Consider the following 25114-nt stretch of genomic DNA (forward strand, 5'->3'; position numbering starts at 1 on the left):
TTCAAACGTGTCACACTCGACGCAATAAATTATTAATTGTGTTTTATGTTTATTAAGATTTTAAAGTCATGTTTTACACTTGGGTTACATTCATGACAGGAATAGTAGCAACTCATTACACAAGATTCATCAGTTCACAATTTTATATCAAACACAGTCGTGGACAATTTAGTGTCTCCAATTCACCTCACTTGCACGTCTTTGGACTGTGGGAGGAAACCGGAGCTCCCGGAGTAAACCCACGCAGACACGGGGAGAACATGCAAACTCCACACAGAAAGGACTCGGACCGCCCCACCTGGGTAATTGTGTTTTAAACTTCATACAAACATTTGGTGCGTCAAAGATGTCCATATATAATAATAATAATAATAATTGATTTGAGTTTTTTTCTTTTCAAATAAAGCCTATTTTATTTGTAAAATGTAATTTATTTATTAAAATAAATTAATTTAGGAGGAACTGAGGAATGAATGTTACAGAATTGTGTCACATGTACAATAATTTCTCATATTTGCACTGTGGTTCACTTTATACTTTATAATCCACTTTAAATTAATTTAATAATTTACTTCATAATTTATATCTTACAACTGTGACTTATAATGTAATCTATACTAGCCTCGCAATGTTAACTGAAATAACATTCAATTTAATTTTTTGTATAATGTGAATCTCTGTAGTGTATACTTTTACTTACGTTTTGACTTATGTCACTTGCTACTGAGGCCTCAATTTTCTTTGGGATTAATAAAGTACCTACCTACCCACCTACCCACCTACCCACTCCATCCATCCATCCATCCATCCATCCATCCATCTGACAGTGGCAGTACAGTGGGACAGTGGGACAGTGGTAGACTAGTGGGTAGAGCCTTGGGCTTTCAACTGGAAGATTGGTGGTTCAAATCCCAGCTCTGCCATGCAGCCACTGTTGGGTCCTTGAGCGAGGCCCTTAACCCTCTCTGCTCCGGGGCGCTGTACGATGCGCCCTGACCCCAGCTTCCAAACAAGCTGGGATATGCAAAGAAACAATTTCATTGTACTGTACACCTGTATATGTATACATGACAAATAAAGGATATCTTAATCTATTTGATTAGCGAGTCATAAGCCATTAACAAGCTCCTGGCACAAGTCTGGTTTGATCTTTGGCTCCTCTGCCTGGCAGAATTGGTAGTTGAACCAAATGTGTATCTGTTTTACTAATGAATTGCAAACTAATAACTAAGCAAAATTTGAACAGTTGTGCTCATTTTTTATTGCAAGAACATGTACCAATAAAAACATTCATACAATTATGATAAAATTATTCAATCTAAATTATGTTTAGAAAGCCAGCCAATGTCTATAGTGTTTTTAACAGCTCCCATCTTTTAGCCAGTTATTTAAAAAAGTCTGTTCACATTATGTAATACATTATGTAATAAATGGTAAAAAAGTGTCAGTATAAGAGTTGTAGTATGTATTGTGGTTTACACTTGATAAAGTGACTTGACAACTTGTTTTGGAGCAATTTGATGAATATTTTAAAAGCTATTGAAGTTATTAATATGCTGAATACTTTAAATGATATTACAGTTTTTCTCAATTGCTTTGGTGCATTTCTCTGATCAGAATTAAAATTCTCATAACTGTTAGTTCAACCTCCACAAGATTTAGTCATTTGTGCACATCACAGTAGCAGTTTCTCATTCCTTCCAACAAATTGCAAATGCTTTTGGACATGCATCAATTGCTTCCATACAATTCTCTGCTGTTTTATAACATTATCATTTGCTTATGTCAGTCAAAATGAACTATACTTATAAATGCTGAATAGTCATTCTCTATGAAACTAATAGTCCTCATTTCATTGCTTAAATCATTACATTCAAAAATGTTGAACTAGTTGTCAAAATCAGTATGTTGTATGTTCCAATTCAGTTCCAATATGTACTGCAATATTGTTTACAGTTGTGCACAGCTCTACCCAAAGGGTGTTTCTTATGTTTGTTGTAAATAAGTTTGTACTTTGCTTTAGCACAATGCTGTGAACAAATTAGAATTGCAAAGAGCATATGCAGTAAAAATGTGAAACATACGTATTGAGTGTCGTACTCATTTACCTCACTAAATACAGTAACGTGTAACTTAACTGTAGATTTCAGATGGGTGTGCTAATAGTGTATAGTATAATAGTGTATAGTATGATAGTGTATAGTGCTGTCTTGAGCATTTTCAGGTAGTGTCACCATGATCTGACTTTTGAGTGAACTGTCATAATGAAAACATGACGAAGCCATTTGACTATCTTGTTCATAAACAATGGTGTCAGGACTTTTTATTGTGATGACACTGACACTTTCATCGACATGAATACTTGCTTTTGAGGAATGAACTATCCATTTTGAGCAAGTGACACGCTTTTGCAGGTTATCCACTAGGTTTTGCAGTTTGTACTAAGTGTTTTGAGAAGTGTACTTACTGTTGTGCAAATGTTAATAGTGATGTGAGAAATGCACCAAAGCGACTGAGAAAAAATTTACAGTTATGAATAAAAATCTGTTTTTTATTATGTAATAAAGGGTAAAAGTGTCAGTATAAGATTTGTAGTATGTAATGTGGGTTACACTTGATGAACTACATCTTGTTTTGGAGCAATATGATGAATACTTTAAATGCTGTTAAAGTTATGAATAAAAATCTGTTTAATAGAGCATAAAACTTACGTACAAAAAAACGTATAACTTGTTAAAAACATTAAATTCACAGCAGATCTCAGCAGATTCTGGATGATGTTTTTCTCTGCTGGATAATATTATTTATTGCAGAGAAGTAAAGGATGGAATAATTTTAAATCAGGACATGAGCTAAAATAGCATCACTGAATAAACAAAATATATTAATTAGTCATAATGATAATAAAGGTTTCTATTACTTAAAATAGCAGATGATCACAAAAATACACATAAAATTACTTCATGTCTCAGTTACCGTACCAGTGTCGACCTCACAACCACAGTTTAGGTTTTTTTAGTCTGTAGTCAATGTAAAGAAAAAGGTTAATCAGTAGATTCTGGATTTGGAGTCACTTAACACACCTGAGGAAAAACAACACAATAATAAACAGGATATTTAACAGACATTAGTAATCTAGATCAGATCCGAGTCCTGGTTTAGCACCACTGGTCGTATAAAAATATAAAAAGGAGGAGACTATAAACAGTCTGTCTGGGTCTTGTAAGAAAACATATAAGAAAACACAACTTGTTGTACAAACATGTGGAGTTGAAACCCTCTGGAAATCATATTTAAAATGTGTGTCTATTAGAACTGCTGCTTCCAGTAAAACTTAATCCACACTCAAAGCAGAGATATGGGTCTCTTATGTGAATGCGCTGGTGTGGTGTACTTTAACAATAATTTTGTTGCTAAAGTTCTTTTCACACAGTGAGCAGTGATACGGCCTCTCCTGCATGAACTCACTGTTTCAGTATTTACTCTAAAACACATAAAAGCAATACAGATTTTCTCCTGTGTAAATGCGCTGGTGTTCTTAAAGAAGATAATGCACAAAAAATACTTGTCACACTTTTAACAGTGATGTAGTTTTTCTACGTGAATTTGCTGATGTTGCTTAAAATTCTTTACATAAGCGAAACTCTTCCCACAGTCTGAGCAGTGATATGGCTTTTCTCCAGTGTGAATGCGCTGGTGTAGTTTAAAAGCACTACTTTGAGTAAAACTCTTTCCACACTCTGAGCAGCGATATGGCTTTTCTCCAGTGTGAATGCGCTGGTGTAGTTTAAAAGCACTACTTTGAGCAAAACTGTTTCCACACTGAGCAGTGATACGGCTTTTCTCCTCTGTGAATGCGCTGGTGTAGTTTAAAAGCACTACTTTGAGCAAAACTCTTGCCACACTCTGAACAGTGATACGGCTTCTCTCCTGTGTGAACACGCTGGTGTAGTTTAAGGGCACTACTGTGAGCAAAACTCTTTCCACACTCTGAGCAGTGATATGGCTTTTCTCCAGTGTGAACACGCTGGTGTATTTTAAGGGCACTACTTTGAGTAAAACTCTTGCCACACTCTGAGCAGTGATACGGCTTCTCTCCTGTGTGAATGCGCTGGTGTTGTTGGAGGTTACTCAGTTGAGTAAAACTCTTTCCACACTCTGAGCAGTGATACGGTTTCTCTCCTGTGTGAATGCGCTGGTGTATTTTAAAGGCACTGCTGTGAGCAAAACTCTTTCCACACTCTGAGCAGTGATACAGTTTCTCTCCTGTGTGAATGCGCTGGTGTAATTTAAAGGCACTACTGTGAGCAAAACTCTTTCCACACTCTGAGCAGTGATACGGTTTCTCTCCTGTGTGAATGCGCTGGTGTATTTGCAGATTAGTCTGTTGAATAAAACTTTTTCCACACTCTGAGCAGTGATACGGCTTCTCTCCTGTGTGAATGCGCTGGTGTTGTCGGAGATGATTCTGCTGAGTAAAACTCTTTCCACACTCTGAGCAGTGATGAGATTTATTCATGTTTATGCTTTGATACGACTGTAGAAACTGAAACACAAAGACAAAGAAAAAAGTAAATACATTTGTGTTACTATTAGCATTATTACAGGAATACTATCATAATATTCAACTCAACACCTAATAGGAAAACATTCAATTCACTTCACGTTTAAGTCAGAAGCTGAATTTAAAAAATCATCAGGATGAAATATTTATAAAATCTGCAGATATAAATAACTAAATTACTAAAATAACTTTATATAAAGATATAATTAAATCTGACTTTCTCAACATCAGTCTTACTTTAGGCACCTGATCCAATTCATCATAAAATAACTAATAATTAGCTCACAAGTGTAAATCTTTGGTGTGCTGGGAGTAAAAAACACTTTATAAAACACCACAATTATGAGCATAAAGCTTTTTCTAACATTGAATATATTGTTTGAATATATTGTTTAACCCTTAAGAGATCCTTTAATATTCTGACGCATTTGTCCCTAAGGACAAAAAATGGCCACTTCCCAAAAACTGCTGTAAAAACATCATACATTAATATTTTTTTCCACTTTAAATGAGTCAAACTTTTACATCTACTTCTGCCTGAAACATACATAACAAATATTAATTTTTCTATATTTATATTTTTAACCCTTTACAGGCCAGTTTGTTTACATAACACCACTCTTTTTCATAGAAAAAAATAAAAAATAAAAATAATAATTTCCATAAAATACATTTCAAGGAGTATTTGATAATTATTGTTATTAGGCCCTGAGGTGGGTCAATGATTGGCAGCAACATTGATTTTAATGCATATTCTTTTTTTTTTTGCAGTGTCAGATTTAAAGAAAAACTCACACTCGTGGTCCTAAGGACAAAAAATAGCCGCTTGCCCAAAACTGCTGTAAAAATATCATACACTAATATTTTTTTCCACTTTAAATAAGTCAAACTTTTAAAACTACTTCTGCCTAAAACATACACACCAAATATTAATGATATTTTTGGAATTTTTAACCATTTACAGGCCAGTTTGTTTACATAACACCACTGTTTTTCATCAGAAAAAAAAACAAAAAACTAAAATAATTTCCATAAAATACATTTCAAGGAGCATTTGATTCTTATTATTATTAGGCCCTGATGTGGGTCAATGACTGGCAGCAACATTGATTTTGGTGCATTTTTTTTTTTTTTTGCAGCGTCAGATTAAAAGCAAAACTCACACTCAAGGTCCTAAGGACAAAACATGGCCGCTTGCCAAAAACCGCTGTAAAAATATATCTTTTTTTAATTTAAATGAGTAAACCAAAAAGGGGGAGAGGGCAAAACAGAGAGAGAGAGAGAGAGAGAGAGAGAGAGAGAGAGAGAGAGAGAGAGAGAGCGAGCAAGTAAAGGGGAAAGGGGGAGAGACAAAGAGGGCGAGAGAGACAGACAGACAGACATACAGAGAGTATGTCTGAGTGTGAAAGTCCAGCTCAGGTGGCGCCGAGGCTGCAAACGGACAGAATGTGGTCCTTGCATGTGAATATTCCAAGTGTACAGCAGGTGCTCCAAACTCTTCTCTTTCTGTCTGTGCAGAAGTCGAACTGCCTCCTGCCCTTATATTTATAAATGAGAAAGGGGCCTGCAGCAGCACCCTGCATATCTGCACCTATCCCTGCAGCAGCTGATGAGCGGGGAAAACACCCTCTCTTTTTGATGTGTGGGGCATTCCTCCCATCTCTTGCGGTGTTTCGCGCTTAGGAGCAGCACATTCCTGCCCCGTCAAGGGAAGTAAGAGACCAGTGTGTGGGTCTTCGTAAAAGCAATGGTGGAGGAGAAGAGCGCTTTTGCCTGAAACAATTGAGGGGAAGCTCAGGCTTGTGTCTGTAATTTGTGCCAACCAGGGCCAGTTTCCTCCTGAGCAGCTCCTCTGCCAGTGCGAAGGAGGTGAGAAAATTGTCACAGGTAATGATGTGTCCCTGGAGCCCATCTGTCATCTCCAGGACCACCCTCATCCCCTGGTTGACTTCAGTTGGATTGCCAGAGGCTAAGCGTTGATTTATTTTTTGACCTGTAAACACCGGTCGAAATGAGCAGCCCTACGTAAGCCTACAGTTCCTCTGTGTCCACATCTCGCCAGTCTGTGATCGAACGTCTCCAATGAAGGTGTGTCATGGCCACAATATGCTGCAGGATTTCATCTGTCAGCAGCAGTAAAAAGCTGGACGTCAAGTCACTGATCCAGGCAGCGGCATAGTATGTAGGTCCCAGGATCAAACCTGGCTTCCGAGATGTAATGGAGCGCCTCAGTGTTTGAGGGAGACCAAAATATTTTGCCATTTTTTGAATCTATTCTGCCGCTGCTTCATTCATGTCCTCTCTGCTGTCATCTTCAGATAGTTGGAGTTGGACTCCAGCTGGTTATTTTCTACCTCTGAGGCCTTCTCTCCATCAGACTCGGAGTCCTCGGAGGAGGTTGAGGAGCCATTGAGCAGCATGATCAATCCAAGTGCCTCCTGGGTGCTGTAATGCCATCTCCAAAATGACCACTCCTGCACTACTGTAATACTTATACCCATGGCTGCAGTACACCTACATAAACAACCTGAGCGAGAGCCCAAACAAAGTCCTATTTTGTTTTGGTTCTCTCTACTCATCGTTTTTATTATTGAATTAGTTTATAATGCAGAGTGTGGTCTTCAAAGAGAAAAGATTTATGAAGTTGGACACACACACACACACACACTCACACACTCACACACTCACACACTCACACACAGTTATCCAACATCAGTAGTGATACACACTTTTCAAGACACTTATTATTTATTTTTATTACACACACCATAATCCAACATCAATAGCCACACAACACTTATAAAGGCACCCTTTTAGAAAACAGTAAAACTTGTGAAATTTTGCTGCATGCTTTAAAAGGGAAAAAGTAGTGCAACTATAAATTAAAAGTTGAAAGCTAGTAGTTCAAAATGAAATCTTAACCTAAACGAAAGCATTAGTTTATGTTCAGGTAAAGGTGGGTTAAAAAATTGCGTTTTCAGTGGTTTTCAATGGGACATTTTTTGTGTAGCTTAGCCATTTTAGGCTAATGTAAAGAATTGACATAATAATTCTAAAATTTGTTAAAAATGAATATCCGTTGGCAAATATGAGCTGTATTTATTCAACACAGCCAAAATGGTTTGAAAAAAAAAAAAAAAATGGCACAAAATGTCCCTAGGATCTCTTAATAATATTAACCACAAATGCAACATAAACGTAAAAGAAACAAATTATTTAAAAAATCTTTACCTTCCTGTTAGAATCCTGGCAGCCACTTCAGTCGAGCTGGTGTCTCCAGCAGGTCGTTTCTAATGAAGAATGAGCAGAAGATCCTTCTTACCAAGTGACTTAGTGAGTCTAGAGTTTGGTCCTTAAATAGAGCTGAGGACAAAGACCCAAGATGATTGAAAAACTCTCCATTGTTCAGTCATCAGCCAACTATTAACACCTTCTTGTGTGAATCTTAAGTATTAAAGATAAAGTACAAGCTCATTATCTATGGAACATATGCAAATGAACTAGATGGAGCCACAAAGCATGATGGGTGAAGTCAAACTACACCTATTTATCTTAGCAGAGAAGTTATCTACATTTAATCATAAACACAAACAAGGAATTAAAAGGTTCTGCTGTAAAGTTAAATGACATGAACTGTATAAAGCTTTTAACATCAGCATCTACATCATCTAAAATGCTGTATGTTTATTTTTGGAAGTGATTTTAATGGAATAATTCAAGTTTCCATCTAAAAACAACACAGATGTGAATTTGTTTCTACTGTATATGAGTAGCAATAAGAAAACTGTAAGAGGAAACACTTCTATTTTTATCTGTATTTATGCTGTAGAAATATTTAATGTGTGTGTGTATGTATGTGTGTGTGTGTGTGTGTGTGTGTGTGTGTGTGTGTGTGTGAGTGAGTGTGTGTGTGAACTGTTTGAATGACTGAAGCACTTTCTACATTCTGAGCAGTGATACGAGCTCACTGAGGAAACATAAAGATGAATAAAGGAAGGAAACTAAACATGAAACCTTTTAAAGAGCTTTAGCTTCTGTTAAAATGACTAAAAGTAAACGGACTGTACTTGTACTCGGTGTGTTTACCTCACCACAATCACCTCACTCCTCCAGCAGCGACTCAAACCAGCCGAACAATTCAACTCTCCTCAGGGTTGCCAGGTCCAACACAAATATCCAGCTCTCAGTCGGTCTTCAGATGATCAAACTAGCAGACCGCGTTCCTATGCATTTAAGCTCAAATCCTCATTGAAAATCCCAATTTTTGTTTTGTACCGCGTGTAATAAAAGCTTTTATTGAAGCAGTTTTTACTATTAAATAGCCCAAAAAATCGCGACCTTTAAATGTTCACATGACCGTGAGTTGCCAGGTCCAGCAAAAATATCCAGTCAAAAGTCTGTCTAAAATCCATCCTTCAGAAGCTAAAACTAGACCAAAATGGCAAATGAACCACCAGTGGAATGGAGATGGAAGATTTACTACTAGTACTAAACTTGTTTTATATTGTAATTTATAATTTTTGTATTTTGTTTACAATGGTATTATTGGTAGTATTAGATCCCAGTGAAAAACATTTAATGGTAACACAGATAACACTAAAAGGACTGAATTTGACTTGTACTTACTCTTTTCTGTTCTTTCTTCATTCTCAGTATGTACTGTTTGTACTGACATCTTTTTGGTGGCTGTGGTAAATTTAAAATGTAGCCCCCAAAAATGCACCGACAGTTTATTTAATTTTACCAGCGACTGTATTTTCAAACTCTGGAAGAAGTAGAACAGGTTGTTTATCTTATATTACGTAAATGAAAACTCGAAAGGGACAAACTACATTTAGCAGGCAAGCACATGCAGTAACCTTATTAACTTAAGGAAAGATCTATTATACATACTGTGGACATCCTGCTTTCAGAATTTAGCCACCACTAATTTGGTCCATAAATAAACTCAGAGAACAAAGATCCATGATGAATGTCCAATGCACCAGTGTTCAGTCAACAGCCCTCCAATCACACCCTCTCATATAAATTCTGGTTGAGGACGATGAGCTGTTTACTAAGTGGAAAATAATCAGGATTAAAATTTTGGAGTGTAGACCTACAAGTGTTAAAGACATTTTCCAAGCTGATATGTACACTAAAATATTTAATAAGTAAAACGAAGACATGCCTTGTTCCACGTCTTAATAAATGAAAATAAAATGCCATCAAATATTAGAGTAAAAAAGTCAAATTCAAATGCAGTGCCAAGACTTGAAAGAGGAAAGTCATTTCTGAAAACTTTAAATAAGACCAGAGTAAAATTCCTCCACTTGGAAGTAAAAGTTGTTCTGTGTTTATTAGGTTAAACTTGAATAACTAACAAAAACAGATTCAGATCTGAGGTAGGAACATTAAACAACATTACAGTTGATGATTAATGATCATATTCATACCATGATGTACATTTAATAATTACAGTAGAACAGTTCTAGTCTATATTAGTAACAAAGAGAAAACTGTAATTGAAAGATTTTACTAACAGCTTTTTTGTATATGCATAGAGTATAATTTTATTGTTTTTATTTTGAATGCGTTGGTGTTTTTCAGGACGACTTCCATCACAAAAACTTCCACAATCCGAGCAGAGATACAGCTTAACTTCAGTGTGACTGTACTGGTGTTTATTAAGACTGCTGCTTCCAGTAAAACTTAATCCAAACTATAAGCAGTGATATGGTTTGTCCTCTTATGTGAATGCGCTGGTGTGGTGTACTTTAATGATATTTCTGTCACTAAAGTTGTTTTCACACAGTGAGCAGTGATACGGCGTCTCTCCTGCATCATCTCACTGGTGTTTTTTTAAGATTACCATTAACACTAAAGCTCATCACTCTGAGCAGTGATGTCTTTTCCATCCTGTGTGAATGCGCTGATGCACTTTAAGGAAAATTCTTTCAATAAGACTATTTCACACAATAAGCAGCCATACAGCTTTGTGGTGTTGCTGGAGAACATCATGTGCACTAAAATACTTCCCACACTTTTAACAGTGATGTAGTTTCTCTCCTGTGTGAATTCGCTGATGTCGTTTGAGATAACGTTCATGAGCAAAATTCTTTCCACACTCTGAGCAGTGATATGGTTTCTCTCCTGTGTGAATGCGCTGGTGCTCTTCAAGGGAACTCTGTCGAGTAAAACACTTTCCACATTCTGAGCAGTGATATGGCTTTTCTCCAGTGTGAATGCGCTGGTGTTTTTGGAGAGAACTCTGAAGAGCAAAACTCTTTCCACACTCTGAGCAGAAATACGGCTTCTCTCCAGTGTGAATGCGCTGGTGTTGTTGCAGATGACTATGTCAAGCAAAACTCTTTCCACACTCTGAGCAGAAATACGGCTTTTCTCCAGTGTGAATGCGCTGGTGTTGTTGCAGATGACTCTGTCGAGCAAAACTCTTCCCACATTCTGAGCAGTAATACGGCTTCTCTCCTGTGTGAATGCGCTGGTGCTCTTCAAGGGAACTCTGTCGAGTAAAACACTTTCCACATTCTGAGCAGTGATATGGCTTTTCTCCAGTGTGAATGTGCTGGTGTTTTTGGAGGGAACTCTGAAGAGCAAAACTCTTTCCACACTCTGAGCAGAAATACGGCTTCTCTCCAGTGTGAATGCGCTGGTGTTGTTGCAGATGACTCTGTCGAGCAAAACTCTTCCCACACTCTGAGCAGTGATACGGCTTCTCTCCTGTGTGAATGCGCTGGTGTTTTTGGAGGGAACTCTGAAGAGCAAAACTCTTTCCACACTCTGAGCAGAAATACGGTTTCTCTCCTGTGTGAATGCGCTGGTGTTGTCGGAGATGACTCTGCCTATTAAAATTCTTTCCACACTCTGAGCAGAAATACGGCTTCTCTCCTGTGTGAATGCGCTGGTGTACTTTAAGATCACTACTGCAAGCAAAACTTATCCCACATTCTGAGCAGTGATACGGCTTCTCTCCTGTGTGAATGCGCTGGTGTTTTTTAAGATCACTACTGCAAGCAAAACTCTTCCCACATTCTGAGCAGTGACACGGCTTCTCTCCTGTGTGAATGCGCTGGTGTTGTCGGAGATGACTCTGCCTGATAAAATTCTTTCCACACTCTGAGCAGAAATACGGCTTCTCTCCTGTGTGAATGCGCTGGTGTTTTTTAAGATCACTACTGCAAGCAAAACTCTTCCCACATTCTGAGCAGTTATACGGCTTCTCTCCTGTGTGAATGCGCTGGTGTTGTCGGAGATGATTCTGCTGAGTAAAACTCTTTCCACACTCTGAGCAGTGATGAGATTTATTCATGTTTATGCTTTGATACGACTGTAGAAACTGAAACACAAAGACAAAGAAAAAAGTAAATACATTTGTGTTACTATTAGCATTATTACAGGAATACTATCATAATATTCAACTCAACACCTAATAGGAAAACATTCAATTCACTTCACGTTTAAGTCCGAAGCTGAATTTAAAAAAAACATCAGGATAAAATATTTATAAAATCTGCAGATATAAATAACTAAATTACTAAAATAACTTTATATAAAGATATAATTAAATCTGACTTTCTCAACATCAGTCTTACTTTAGGCACCTGATCCAATTCATCATAAAAGAACTAATAATTAGCTCAAGTGTAAATCTTTGGTGTGCTGGGAGTAAAAAACACTTTATAAAACACCACAATTATGAGCATAAAGCTTTTTCTAACATTGAATATATTGTTTGAATATATTTGTTTAATAATATTAACAACAAATGCAACATAAATGTAAAAGAAACAAATTATTAAAAATCTTTACCTTCCTGTTAGAATCCTGGCAGCCACTTCAGTCGAGCTGGTGTCTCCAGCAGGTCGTTTCTAATGAAGAATGAGCAGAAGATCCTTCTTACCAAGTGACTTAGTGAGTCTAGAGTTTGGTCCTTAAATAGAGCTGAGGACAAAGACCCAAGATGATTGAAAAACTCTCCATTAGTCAGTCATCAGCCAACTATTAACACCTTCTTGTGTGAATCTTAAGTATTAAAGATAAAGTACAAGCTCATTATCTATGGAACATATGCAAATGAACTAGATGGAGCCACAAAGCATGATGGGTGAAGTCAAACTACACCTATTTATCTTAGCAGAGAAGTTATCTACATTTAATCATAAACACAAACAAGGAATTAAAAGCTTCTGCTGTAAAGTTAAATGACATGAACTGTATAAAGCTTTTAACATCAGCATCTACATCATCTAAAATGCTGTATGTTTATTTTTGGAAGTGATTTTAATGGAATAATTAAAGTTTCCATCTAAAAACAACACAGATGTGAATTTGTTTCTACTGTATATGAGTAGCAATAAGAAAACTGTAAGAGGAAACACTTCTATTTTTATCTGTATTTATGCTGTAGAAATATTTAATGTGTGTGTGTGTGAGTGTGTGTGTGTGTGTGTGTGTGTGTGTGTGTGTGTGTGAGTGTGAGTGTGTGTGTGTGTGTGTGTGTGTGTGTGAACTGGTTGAATGACTGAAGCACTTTCTACATTCTGAGCAGTGATACGAGCTCACTGAGGAAACATAAAGATGAATAAAGGGAGGAAACTAAACATGAAACCTTTAAAGAGCTTTAGCTTCTGTTAAAATGACTAAAAGTAAACGGACTGTACTTGTACTCGGTGTGTTTACCTCACCACAATCACCTCACTCCTCCAGCAGCGACTCACACCAGCCAAACAATTCAACTCTCCTCAGGGTTGCCAGGTCCAACACAAATATCCAGCTTTAAGTGTGTCTAAAACCCGCCCTTCAGAAGCTGAATCTAGCCCAAAATCTAAGGTGTAATAAAATTTAAAGGAAACCACTACCAGTTTACTGCTCACTATAGCTGCACTTGACTTCTTATAACAACGCACAGATTTCTGGTTATAGGATTACGTTTGTGGTTGTACTTTCCTTTAACTACACTATTAGCTCTGGTTCTTAAATGTAAAAATTAAACTAGCCCAAAATCCAAGATGTCACAGATGGAAAATGGCAAATGAAATATTTGTGTACTACTAGTAAATCCATTAGAACTTTTTACAGTATTAAATAAAATAAAAAGTATAATGTGACCAAGTAAAAAAAAAAGTTTAAAGTACCAAGCCGTGATGGTACCAGGTTAAAACTGTGGAACAGCAGAAATACTATAAAAATGGTCTTGAATAGACTGTGCAGCAGCTGGAGTACCAAACACACATCATTATGAACTCTCTGTATCCTGTGGGTTGGTGCCAACATAACCAACTAATTCTGCCAACTTTTTCTTTACAACATGCTGCTTCAGCTTTGTGTCACTCTGTCACCTTAATTATGATGACAGTTTTGCTGCTTCCTAAAATTCTCCAGAGCAACTTATATTCAAGAACTGAACTGCTGAATTCAACTGAATTACGTGAGTGCATGTAAATCCAACAATCTCATCATTACCATGATCTAATATTTTACAGAAATCTGATTATTAAGTGCATGTAAACACATTGATTAGAGGTGGGGTTAATTTTCTTTGTTCCATTGCACCAAACTCTACTCTTGCACCCCTTTAATAAAATCTATTGTAGTAACGTTTTAAATATTGTTGACCAATCAGCTGTCTCTGTTTCTTGCACCACCCACACAGTCCACTTCTGTATGCTCGGTCCATGCTCAAGAATGTGTTCGGTACTGGCACCAATATCATTTCACGTACAGATGTAGAAATAAAATCCAGTGTGAACACAATCAAATGGACAAGGTTTAAAATGTTTTAATGGATTTTATTGCTCATGGTTGGATGGTTCATGATGGATGTTTATTCTGGAGGCAGCTGTTCTTTCGAGTCCGGCTTCGTTCCACAAAGTTTCAGCTGGTTTGGGACTCTGCAAAGATGGAAAACATTGTTAAAGCTCAGATCAGACATGATGGTTTTGTAAAGGAAGTGGAAAAATCATTATTTACCTGAACTGTTTGATGTTCCTTGAATTAGTAATGAGGACGCATGTCCTGTCCTCTGTACCTTCTGTCCCGTCTGTCCCAGTGCTTGTTCTGATCTCGGTCACAGTGCTCGTTCTTTCTGTAGCTCCTTCTGTTCAGGAGAAAATAAGAGGTATTGATGAACTCAAAGCTAGAACTTCTGTATTAAACCAGCATTACCACCATCCCATTAAAGTACTAGAGGAACTTAGTTGACTGACTTGCCTAATATGAGCACTTGTCTTCTCCTCAGCACTGGTTCTGTCTGTGGAACTTCTGCTACCTCCTTTGCTCCAATTTCCCCATGAGCATGTTCTTCCACAGCCATCAAGCTGGTTGTAGTTGGTGGCACCAGGCTGTGATTGTAAAGTAAAAGTCATTTTAAAATAAAAGTTACTGTCCTTAATCCAGTGAAGGAATGGAGGTGTTTGCTCATGCTGGTTTGTACCTTGTTGATCTTGCTGGGGCGGGATGTATTGACGGTTCCGCTCCTGATGGTCACTGTCATAAGACCATCATCCTGTTTTTTAATAATTCGCCCCCTACAGCACTTGTTGGACGGTGCTTCTTGCTGTTCCTCTTTCTCCTGGGGCTTCTCCTCTTCAGATGCTTTGTGGACCTCATTGATGGTTTTGGTGCCCTGATCGTCGCTCTTGGGAACCCAGTTATTCTTTTATACACAGAAAAAAGAAGAAATTATTACAGCTCAGCAACACTGAGAAAACTGACATTTTTATGCCTGTGGGTTGGATCAACCTTTTTGTACCATTACTGAAAATACAAACCACACGAAAGACTACAGATGAAGTGAGACTAATAGGTCAGGAAAGGTGGATGTATTTACCTGTCTTAGATCCACAATTCCCTGCAGCATGCAGCAGATCCTGGATGATGTTTTTCTCTGCTGGATGATTTTATTTATCGCAGAGAAGTAAAGGTCCAGTAGGTACTACACAAAAAGACGGACATCGTTACCACAGCAAAATGCCAGCAAACAATCTACAATATATAGAACTGATAAAGTCACCTTCATTTATTTCTACTCAACATTTCATTTTAGTAGTTAACAGACTGAACCTGAACTACTAGTCCAACTCGTGATCAATCATAACCTATTTCTATTTTCTATTGACTACAACCCCCTACCTGGTCCTTTTCCTCATGCAGGTCTTTTCCGACAATGGACAGCAGCCTGCACAGACACTCCAAGTTCTCCTCACTTGGATTCACCACGAGCTTCTGCTCAATCCAGCTGTTTATAAACAGTCTAGGGAGCATCTTCAGTTTATAAAGCTCAGCGATGAATTCCATGTTGAGGAGTGAGCTTTGGAATGTCTTGATCTTCTCCTCCTCCAGGTCTTTCTTCAAGCGCTGCTAAACCTTTTCCTACAGTAAATGTTAGCAATGTGTTATTTGTCACCCCCTACATGTTCAGATGTGATCATTTAATATGTAATGACATTTTTTCTGATGATTTATAAAGCTTGTACCTTTCTGGCTTCATTCAGCTCCTTCTGCTTCTTTGTACGAGCCATGTCGTTCTTCCTCTCCTTCTTCAGCTCCTCCTGGCAGCGACTGAGCACCAGCTTCTTATAGGTGGGCACGTCCATCTGGTCATTAATGAACACAAATTTAGGAGAAATTCTCACACACAGATCTACCAATTATAACTTAGATTTTTTTACTCATGTCTGAGCATCACATATTGGGAAACACAAACCTGCTTTCATTGCACGTTTCATAAAGTTCTTCTGTTTTGTTTGGTTTAAATTCTGCACAATAGTTTCCATTTTTCTAAATAATAAAATATAAAATTTGGTCATGGAGAAACTTCATATACCAACTCACATCCTCTAGTTGGTAGCAGAAGGTTGCGTACATCGCTGCAGTGTTTGGCTCAGATGTTGCTCTCTCTACAGTGATGTCGATGATCGATTTGACTCTTTTCTCCTTTTCTGCTCTCCTGCGTTCAAGCAGCTCCTCAGAATCTGAAACACTTTTCTCTGAGGGCACCAACACTGGCATGACCACATCATCACATTTACCAGTAGCAACAGATACGTTCTCACTGGGCACTTCATTACCGGTGGAGTTGGAATCAGACCCTACATTAACCAGTGCTGATATCTCAGCAGGATCTCCTGTGTGATGTCACGTCCTCCCTGGTTGGGGTCTCGGATTGTGATCTTCTTGCCAGCTCTTTTGGGCAGAGCGGGCGTGGCTTGAGCCAGTGGTGCCTGATGCTGCTGGACATGGTTCATCGTACCAGGTACCACAGAAGGTTGGTACTGAGTGTAGTACCCTGTAAATTAAACCAGAAAAAAGATCCACACTTAATCCCCTCATGTGCTGTCCCAACTCAGAAATGAACTACATGATCAGAAGTATGTAGTCGGCTTTTCTAACTAAAATATTTAAACACATTGCTAAGAGGTGGTTTGTCTGTGTTAGACGTGTAAAGGAAAATGTCTCTTTACAGGTGAATTTAGAGAATAAACCAGATTTCTGCCATTTAAGAGCTACTTACCATAATTACTGTACTGATACTGCTGCATGTGCTGGTTGTACGGTGAGCAGTACTGTAATAGAAAAGAAATAAAATCTCATTTTTACTGTGGAGTAGAGGCTCAAACACAGTGAACACATTAATACAAACAGTTCACACACAACTGCTCACATATTTAACCTAAAGTGCTACATGCCTTTTAACCCGGTCGTGCATATTTTACTTTTAGGAGATTACAGGGAAGTACTGTAGGGTAAAATAATGTACCTGTCCATTAGGGATGTAGTAGATGTGGCCCTGAGGCTGTGGGGCCATCATCATTACAGGGGTAGAGGGGTAGATATAGGGGGAGGTTTTGGGGTACAGTGGGTAAGAGCATGACCCCCACTGAACATTGTCTGCCATGTTGCAGTAATACACCTGGAACAGTAAGAGAAGCATTTAAGAGGCATTTTAGTTTTAAAATCACGTGTATTAAGTTTTATTCATTTATATCTATTTAACTCAGATTCTAAACTAAATAAACAACAAGAATTAATAAAATAGAAATAAAGAGAAAATGACAATAAAACGACCTGTTGCGCTGTAGAATTCATCCGTGCTGAGTGTAAATCCTACAGATGTGTGTAAATCCTACAGATGTGTGTAAGATCAAAGCGGCTCATCAATAGAACGTTCAGATGCGCCGCCACTGTGACGTCATCGCCTTAGCAGTTTTTCAGTCATGTGACCTCCGCGATGTAGAAGGAATTAAAACTCACTCACTGACCGAGATCTTCAAACTGCTTCACTCACTGTTTCAGCCATTAATCACTAAATATTGATGCATTACAAGAATAAAAGTCACATTTCAACTGTTCGCACCATCAGCAGCATCATCAGCAGCACTCAGACCTAAAATCTAAGTTTTTTAAACATTTGATCCAGACAGCAGCAGCATGACATGAAACTGCAAACATGTTAATGGATCCAATAATAATAATAATAGTTATTATTTGTGTTGTTACTATTACTAACAATATTCACTCATTCATTTATTGTCTGTTACCTCTGCTTTATCTGATTCAGGGTCGCGGTGGGTATAATTTACTTGGCAAAAGGTAAGAAACACCCTGGACAGGTCAACAGTCCATCACAGGGCAGCGCACAAACACACACACACACACACACACACACACACACACACACACACACACACACACACACACACACACAGGGGGAAGTTAGTATTTCTGATTGAACTGACTGCATGTCTTTGGACTGTTGAAGGAAACCAGAGCAAATGAAAACATTATATAATGAGAGAACAAGTTTATTTGTCATATATACATATACACGTGTAGAGTAGAACAAAATTCTTTCTTTGCTTATCAGAGCGCAGGGTCAGCCATTGTACGGCACCCCTGGAGCAGACAGGGTCAAGCGCCTTGTTTGAGGGCCCAACAGTGGCTGCATGGTAGAGCTGGGATTCAAACTCTCAACCTTTCAGTTCATAGTCCAAAGCTTTACCCACTAGGCCACCACTGCCCCCCTAATGAAGGTCCATCAACACTAAAACTTTCAGATTCAAGAGCAGTTTCTTCCCACAGGCCTCATCTCCCTCCTAAATAAATAAATGACTGACAATACAGACTTGAGTGTGACAATATTCACCTGCTGCCAATTGACTAAATATTGTAGTACTAATCCTACATGCTGTGCACTTTACTGTTATTTATATTATATTACATTATATTGCACACACTGCTAGCTTACATTATCTGTATATTACTGTATATTGCCATTAGTGTGTTACCATATATTGTGTACCTCTGCTTATATGTGCATACATACACTGGTCACTAAATACTGTACATACATACATGCACACGTCCATACATTTTCTATATATTGCCTGTATATAGTCATATAGTTTGTACATTCTGTATTTATACTAGAGAGATACCATCAGTCGGAACCAAATTCCTTGTGTGTATCCACGTACTTGACCAATAAATCTGATTTTGATTAAATAGTTTTCACTTTGTTAGATATTTGATGGAAGCTTGGTCATGTACTTCTAAAAAGAAATGTTTCCTAGACAGACACCTGCCACAAAGTGCAATATATTTTATACTAATATCTGATATAGTTAATATCAGAACATGAGCTAAAATAGTGTTAATGAATAAACCAAATAAATTAATAGTCATAATGATAGTAAAGGTTTTTATTATTTAAAACAGCAGATGATCACAAAAATGCACATACAATTACTTCATGTCTCAGTTACCGTACCAGTGTCGACCTCACAACCAGTTTAGTTTTTAAGTCTGTCGTCAATGTGAAGTAAAAGGTCAGTAGATTTTAATTTTTGAGCAGTGATACGGCCTCTCCTACGTGAAAGCACTGTTGTAGTATTTACTCTAAAATGCATCAAAAGCAATACAGCTTTTCTCCTGTGTGAATGTGCTGGTGTTGTTGGGGGTTTCTGTGTTGAGCAAAACTCTTCCCACACTATTAGCAGCAATACGGCTTCTCTCCTGTGTGAATGCGCTTGTGTACTTTAAAAGCACTACTTTGAGTAAAACTCTTCCCACACTCTGCACAGTAATACAGCCTCTCTCCTGTGTGAACACGCTGGTGTATTTTGAGGTTACTCTGACGAGCAAAACTCTTCCCACACTCTGAGCAGTAATACGGTTTCTCCCCTGTGTGAATGCGCTGGTGTTGTTGGAGAATACTCAGTCGAGCAAAACACTGTCCACAGTCTAAGCAGTGATACGGCTTCTCACCTGTGTGAATGCGCTGGTGGTGTTGGAGGTTACTCTGTTGAGCAAAACTCTTTCCACACTCTGAGCAGTGATATGGCTTCTCACCTGTGTGAATGCGCTGGTGGTGTTGGAGGTTACTCTGTTGAGTAAAACTCTTTCCACACTCTGAGCAGTGATATGGCTTCTCTCCTGTGTGAATGCGCTGGTGTTGTTGGAGGTTACTCTGTTGAGCAAAACTCTTTCCACACTCTGAGCACTGATACGGCTTCACTCCTGTGTGAATGCGCTGGTGTCGTTGGAGGGTACAATGAAGAGCAAAACTCTTTCCACACTCTGAGCACTGATACAGCTTCTCTCCTGTGTGAATGCGCTGGTGTTTTTTAAGAGCCCTATCAAGGGCAAAACTCTTCCCAAACTCTGAACAGTGATATGGTTTCTCTCTTGTGTGAATGCGCTGGTGTATTTTAAGAGCACTACTGTGAGCAAAACTCTTCCCACACTCTAAGCAGTGATATGGCTTCTCACCTGTGTGAATGCGCTGGTGCTTTTCAAGGGAACTCTGCTGAGTAAAACTCTTCCCACACTCGAAGCAGTGATACGGCTTCTCTCCTGTGTGAATGCGCTGGTGTATTTTAAGGGAACTCTGCTGAGTAAAACTCTTCCCACATTCTGAGCACTGATACGGCTTCTCTCCTGTGTGAATGCGCTGGTGTTGTCGGAGATGACTCTGCTGAGTAAAACTCTTTCCACACTCTGAGCAGTGATGAGATTTATTCATGTTTATGCTTTGATACGACTGTAGAAACTGAAACACAAAGACAAAGAAAAAAGTAAATACATTTGTGTTACTATTAGCATTATTACAGGAATACTATCATAATATTCAACTCAACACCTAATAGGAAAACATTCAATTCACTTCACTCCTCCATACAGATCTTCTCCAGATCTTTCAGGTCTCTGGGCTGTCGCTGGGCAACATTGAGTTTCAGCTTCCTCCAAAGATTTTCTATTGGGTTCAGGTCTGGAGACTGGCTAGGCCTCCAGGACCTTGAAATGCTTCTTACGGAGCCACTCCTTAGTTGCCCTGGCTGTGTGTTTCGGGTCATTGTCATGCTGGAAGACCCAGTCACGACCCATCTTCAATGCTCTTACTGAGGGAAGGAGGTTGTTGGCCAAAATCTCGCGATACATGACCCCATCCATCCTCCCTTCAATACGGTGCAGTCGTCCTGTCCCCTTTGCAGAAAAGCACCCCCAAAGTATGATGTTTCACGGTTCATGCTTCATGGTTGGGACGGTTGTACTCATCCTCCTTATTCCTCCAAACACGACGAGTGGAGTTGATACCAAAAAGCTCTATTTTGGTCTCATCTGACCACATGACCTTCTCCCATGTCATCCTGTGTTTCTTCCATTTTCTAATAATTGCGCCAACAGTTGTTGCCTTCTCACCAAGCTGCTTGTCTATTGTCCTGTACCCATCCCAGCCTTGTGCAGGTCTACAATTTTGTCCCTGGTGTCCTTAGACAGCTCTTCGGTCTTGGCCATGGTGAAGAGGTAGGAGTGTGATTGATTGAGTGTGTGGACAGGTGTCTTTTTTACAGGTTACGAGTTCAAACAGGTGCAATAAAAACAGGTAATGAGTGCAGAATAGGAGGGCTTCTTAAAGAAAAACTAACAGATCTGTGAGAGCCAGAATTCTTGCTGGTTGGTAGGTGATCAAATACTTATTTCATGCAATAAAATGCAAATTAATTATTTAAAAATCATACAAAGTGATTATCTGGATTTTTTTTAGATTCTGTCTCTCACAGTCTCTCACAGTTGAAGTGTTCCTACAATAAAAAATACAGGCCTCTCCATTCTTTGTAGGTAGGAAAACTTGCTAAATTGGCAGTGTATCAAATACTTATTTTCCTCACTGTATAAATAACTAAATTACTAAAATAACTTTATATAAAGATATAATTAAATCTGACTTTCTCAACATCAGTCTTACTTTAGGCACCTGATCCAATTCATCATAAAAGAACTAATAATTAGCTCACAAGTGTAAATCTTTGGTGTGCTGGGAGTAAAAAACACGTAAAAAGAAACAAATTATTAAAAAATCTTTACCTTCCTGTTAGAATCCTGGCAGCCACTTCAGTCGAGCTGGTGTCTCCAGCAGGTTTCTAATGAAGAATGAGCAGAAGATCCTTCTTACCAAGTGACTTAGTGAGTCTAGAGTTTGGTCCTTAAATAGAGCTGAGGACAAAGACCCAAGATGATTTAAAATCTATTAACACCTTCTTGTGTGAATCTTAAGTATTAAAGATAAAGTACAAGCTCATTATCTATGGAACACATGCAAATGAACTAGATGGAGACACAAAGCATGATGGGTGAAGTCAAACTACACCTATTTATCTTAGCAGAGAAGTTATCTACATTTAATCATAAACACAAACAAGGAATTAAAAGCTTCTGCTGTTTATCTGTATTTATGCTGTAGAAATATTTAATGTGTGTGTGTGTGTGTGTGTGTGTGTGTGAACTGTTTGAATGACTGAAGCACTTTCTACATTCTGAGCAGTGATACGAGCTCACTGAGGAAACATAAAGATGAATAAAGGAAGGAAACTAAACATGAAACCTTTTAAAGAGCTTTAGCTTCTGTTAAAATGACTAAAAGTAAACGGACTGTACTTGTACACCACAATCACCTCACTCCTCCAGCAGCGACTCAAACCAGCCAAACAATTCAACTCTCCTCAGGGTTGCCAGGTCCGTCACAAATATCCAGCTCTCAGTCAGTCTTCAGGTGATCAAACTAGCAGACCTCATTGAAAATCCTGATTTTTGTTTTGTATCGGGTGTAATAAAAGCTTTTAGACAGAAGCGGCAGTTTTTGGTATTAAGTAATTAAAAAAATCGCGACTTTTAAATTTTCACATACTTCATTTGAGAGGAAAGCCAATTTCTTGATCTTTCAAGAAAAGGAAAGAATTTACATTTTTCTTTTCAAATCTTTCCTTTTATTGTTTTATTTTGTAATTCATCATTTCTATATATTTTGTTTACAATGATATTATTGTTAGTATGTATGTATATTGTTAGTATATACATGGTAGTAGGGTGGGAAAGAGGTTCCACGTGTGTGCATCATCAGCTGAGGTTGCTGCAGATCCTATGATGCCATGCCACGACCAAAGCAGTTTTAGGGGATAAAAAGTGTTTGGTGGGTAAAGATCGGTAAATAGTTATACTCCAAATGCTGAAGCGCATAGCACATTTTGTGTTCATTTTTATGTTGAATTACCATTGTTGTTAAGTGTGTCATGTTAGGTGGTGTGTCTCTGTTCTAAGCTTGTTCAGCAGTAGTGGTCTGCTTACATCAGACTGGTCTTGCTCTTTTAATCCATTCAAAGGTAATTCTTATCATTAGTATTTATTATCAATAATTTTATGTCATTTTAAAACATACTAATATTTTAAAAAATACTAATAGTTTTTTTGTATATGCAGAGTATAATTTTATTGGTTTTAATGTGTTGGTGTTTTTTCTTTCTCCTGTGTGACCGTACTGGTGTCTATTAAGAATGCTCCATCCAGTAACTTAATCCACACTCTAAGCAGTAATACGAGTTGTCCTCTGATGTGAACAACAGTTGCAACATACAAATGTAAAATAAAAAAATTATTTAAAAAAAACACTTTACCTGGCAACTACTTCAGTTAAGGAGTCTGAAGTGGTAAAATAGTTTAGATTTTATTTGCATATATTTGATGGAAGCTTGGTCATAAACTATTGAAAAAAAATCTTTCCTAGACAGACTCCTGCCACAAAGTGCAATAAATTTTATACTGCATATTAACATCAGTAAATAAAATATCCAGGATGGAACATTTTAAATCAGGACATGAGCTAAAGTAGCATCACTGAATAAACAAAATAAATTAAGTCATAATGATAGTAAAGGTTTTTATTATTGAAATAGCAGATGATCACAAAAATACACATAAAATTACTTCATGTCTCAGTTACCGTACCAGTGTCGACCTCACAACCACAGTTTAGTTTTTAAGTCTGTCGTCAATGTAAAGAAAAAGTTTAGTCAGTAGATTCTGGATTTGGAGTCACTTAACACACCTGAGGACAAACAACACAATAATAAACAGGATATTTAACAGATATTAGTAATCTAGATCAGATCCGAGTCCTGGTTTAGCACCACTGGTCATATAAAAATATAAAAAAGAGGAGACTATAAACAGTCTGTCTGGGTCTTGTAAGAAAACATATAAAAAAACACAACTACAACAAACGTCTGGAGTCAAAACCCTCTGGAAATCATATTTAAAATGTGTGTCTATTAGAACTGCTGCTTCCAGTAAAACTTAATCCACACTCAATGCAGAGATATGGGTCATCCTCTTATGTGAATGCGCTGGTGTGGTGTACTTTAACAATAATTTTGTTGCTAAAGTTCTTTTCACACAGTGAGCAGTGATACGGCCTCTCCTGCATGAACACACTGTTTCAGTATTTACTCTAAAACACATAAAAGCAATACAGATTTTCTCCTGTGTAAATGCGCTGGTGTTCTTAAAGAAGATAATGCACAAAAAATACTTGTCACACTTTTAACAGTGATGTTGGTTTTCTATGTGAATTCGCTGATGTTGCTTAAAATTATTTACATAAGCAAAACTCCTCCCACAGTCTGAGCAGTGATATGGCTTTTCTCCAGTGTGAACACGCTGGTGTAGTTTAAAAGCACTACTTTGAGTAAAACTCTTTCCACACTCTGAGCAATGATATGGCTTTTCTCCTGTGTGAATGCGCTGGTGTTGTTGCAGATGGTTCTGATGAGCAAAACTCTTTCCACACTCTGAGCAGTAATATGGCTTCTCTCCTGTGTGAATGCGCTGGTGTTGTTGGAGGGTACTCTGATGAGCAAAACTCCTTCCACACTCTGAGCAGAAATACGGCTTCTCTCCTGTGTGAATGCGCTGGTGTATCTTAAGGGCACTAATGTGAGCAAAACTCTTCCCACACTCTAAGCAATAATACGGTTTCTCTCCTGTGTGAATACGCTGGTGTATTTTAAGGGCACTACTTTGAGCAAAACTCTTTCCACATTCTGAGCAGTGATACGGCTTCTCTCCTGTGTGAATGCGCTGGTGTTGTCGGAGATGACTCTGATGAGCAAAACTCTTTCCACACTTTGAGCAGTGATATGGCTTCTCTCCTGTGTGAATGCGCTGGTGTTGTCGGAGATGATTCTGCTGAGTAAAACTCTTTCCACACTCTGAGCAGTG

General features: G+C 38.1%; 2 protein-coding genes across 2 annotated transcripts; both read right to left on the reverse strand.

The window, feature by feature from the left end:
• Window positions 1–10607: 10607 nt before the first annotated feature.
• Window positions 10608–24880, reverse strand: LOC134316194 (zinc finger protein 850-like; the record flags this gene model as incomplete). The annotated part of the gene is given in 4 exon segments (XM_062996511.1): window positions 10608–11822; window positions 15621–15625; window positions 19700–20537; window positions 24494–24880. Coding segments are annotated over 4 exon segments (2445 nt in total), but the record flags the coding sequence as incomplete, so codon positions are not given.
• Window positions 15851–17682, reverse strand: LOC134316195 (eukaryotic translation initiation factor 4 gamma 1-like). Its single transcript, XM_062996512.1, has 6 exons — window positions 17630–17682; window positions 17322–17474; window positions 17076–17127; window positions 16397–16850; window positions 16039–16158; window positions 15851–15934 (listed from the first exon to the last, which is right to left on the reverse strand). The coding sequence occupies exons 1-4, from the start codon at window positions 17648–17650 to the stop codon at window positions 16654–16656; spliced, it is 423 nt and encodes a 140-aa protein (XP_062852582.1). The 5' UTR covers window positions 17651–17682; the 3' UTR covers window positions 15851–15934; window positions 16039–16158; window positions 16397–16653.
• Window positions 24881–25114: the final 234 nt, after the last annotated feature.

Source organism: Trichomycterus rosablanca, chromosome 6 (assembly GCF_030014385.1).
Source record: "Trichomycterus rosablanca isolate fTriRos1 chromosome 6, fTriRos1.hap1, whole genome shotgun sequence".
NCBI classification, from domain to species: Eukaryota; Metazoa; Chordata; class Actinopteri; order Siluriformes; family Trichomycteridae; genus Trichomycterus; species Trichomycterus rosablanca.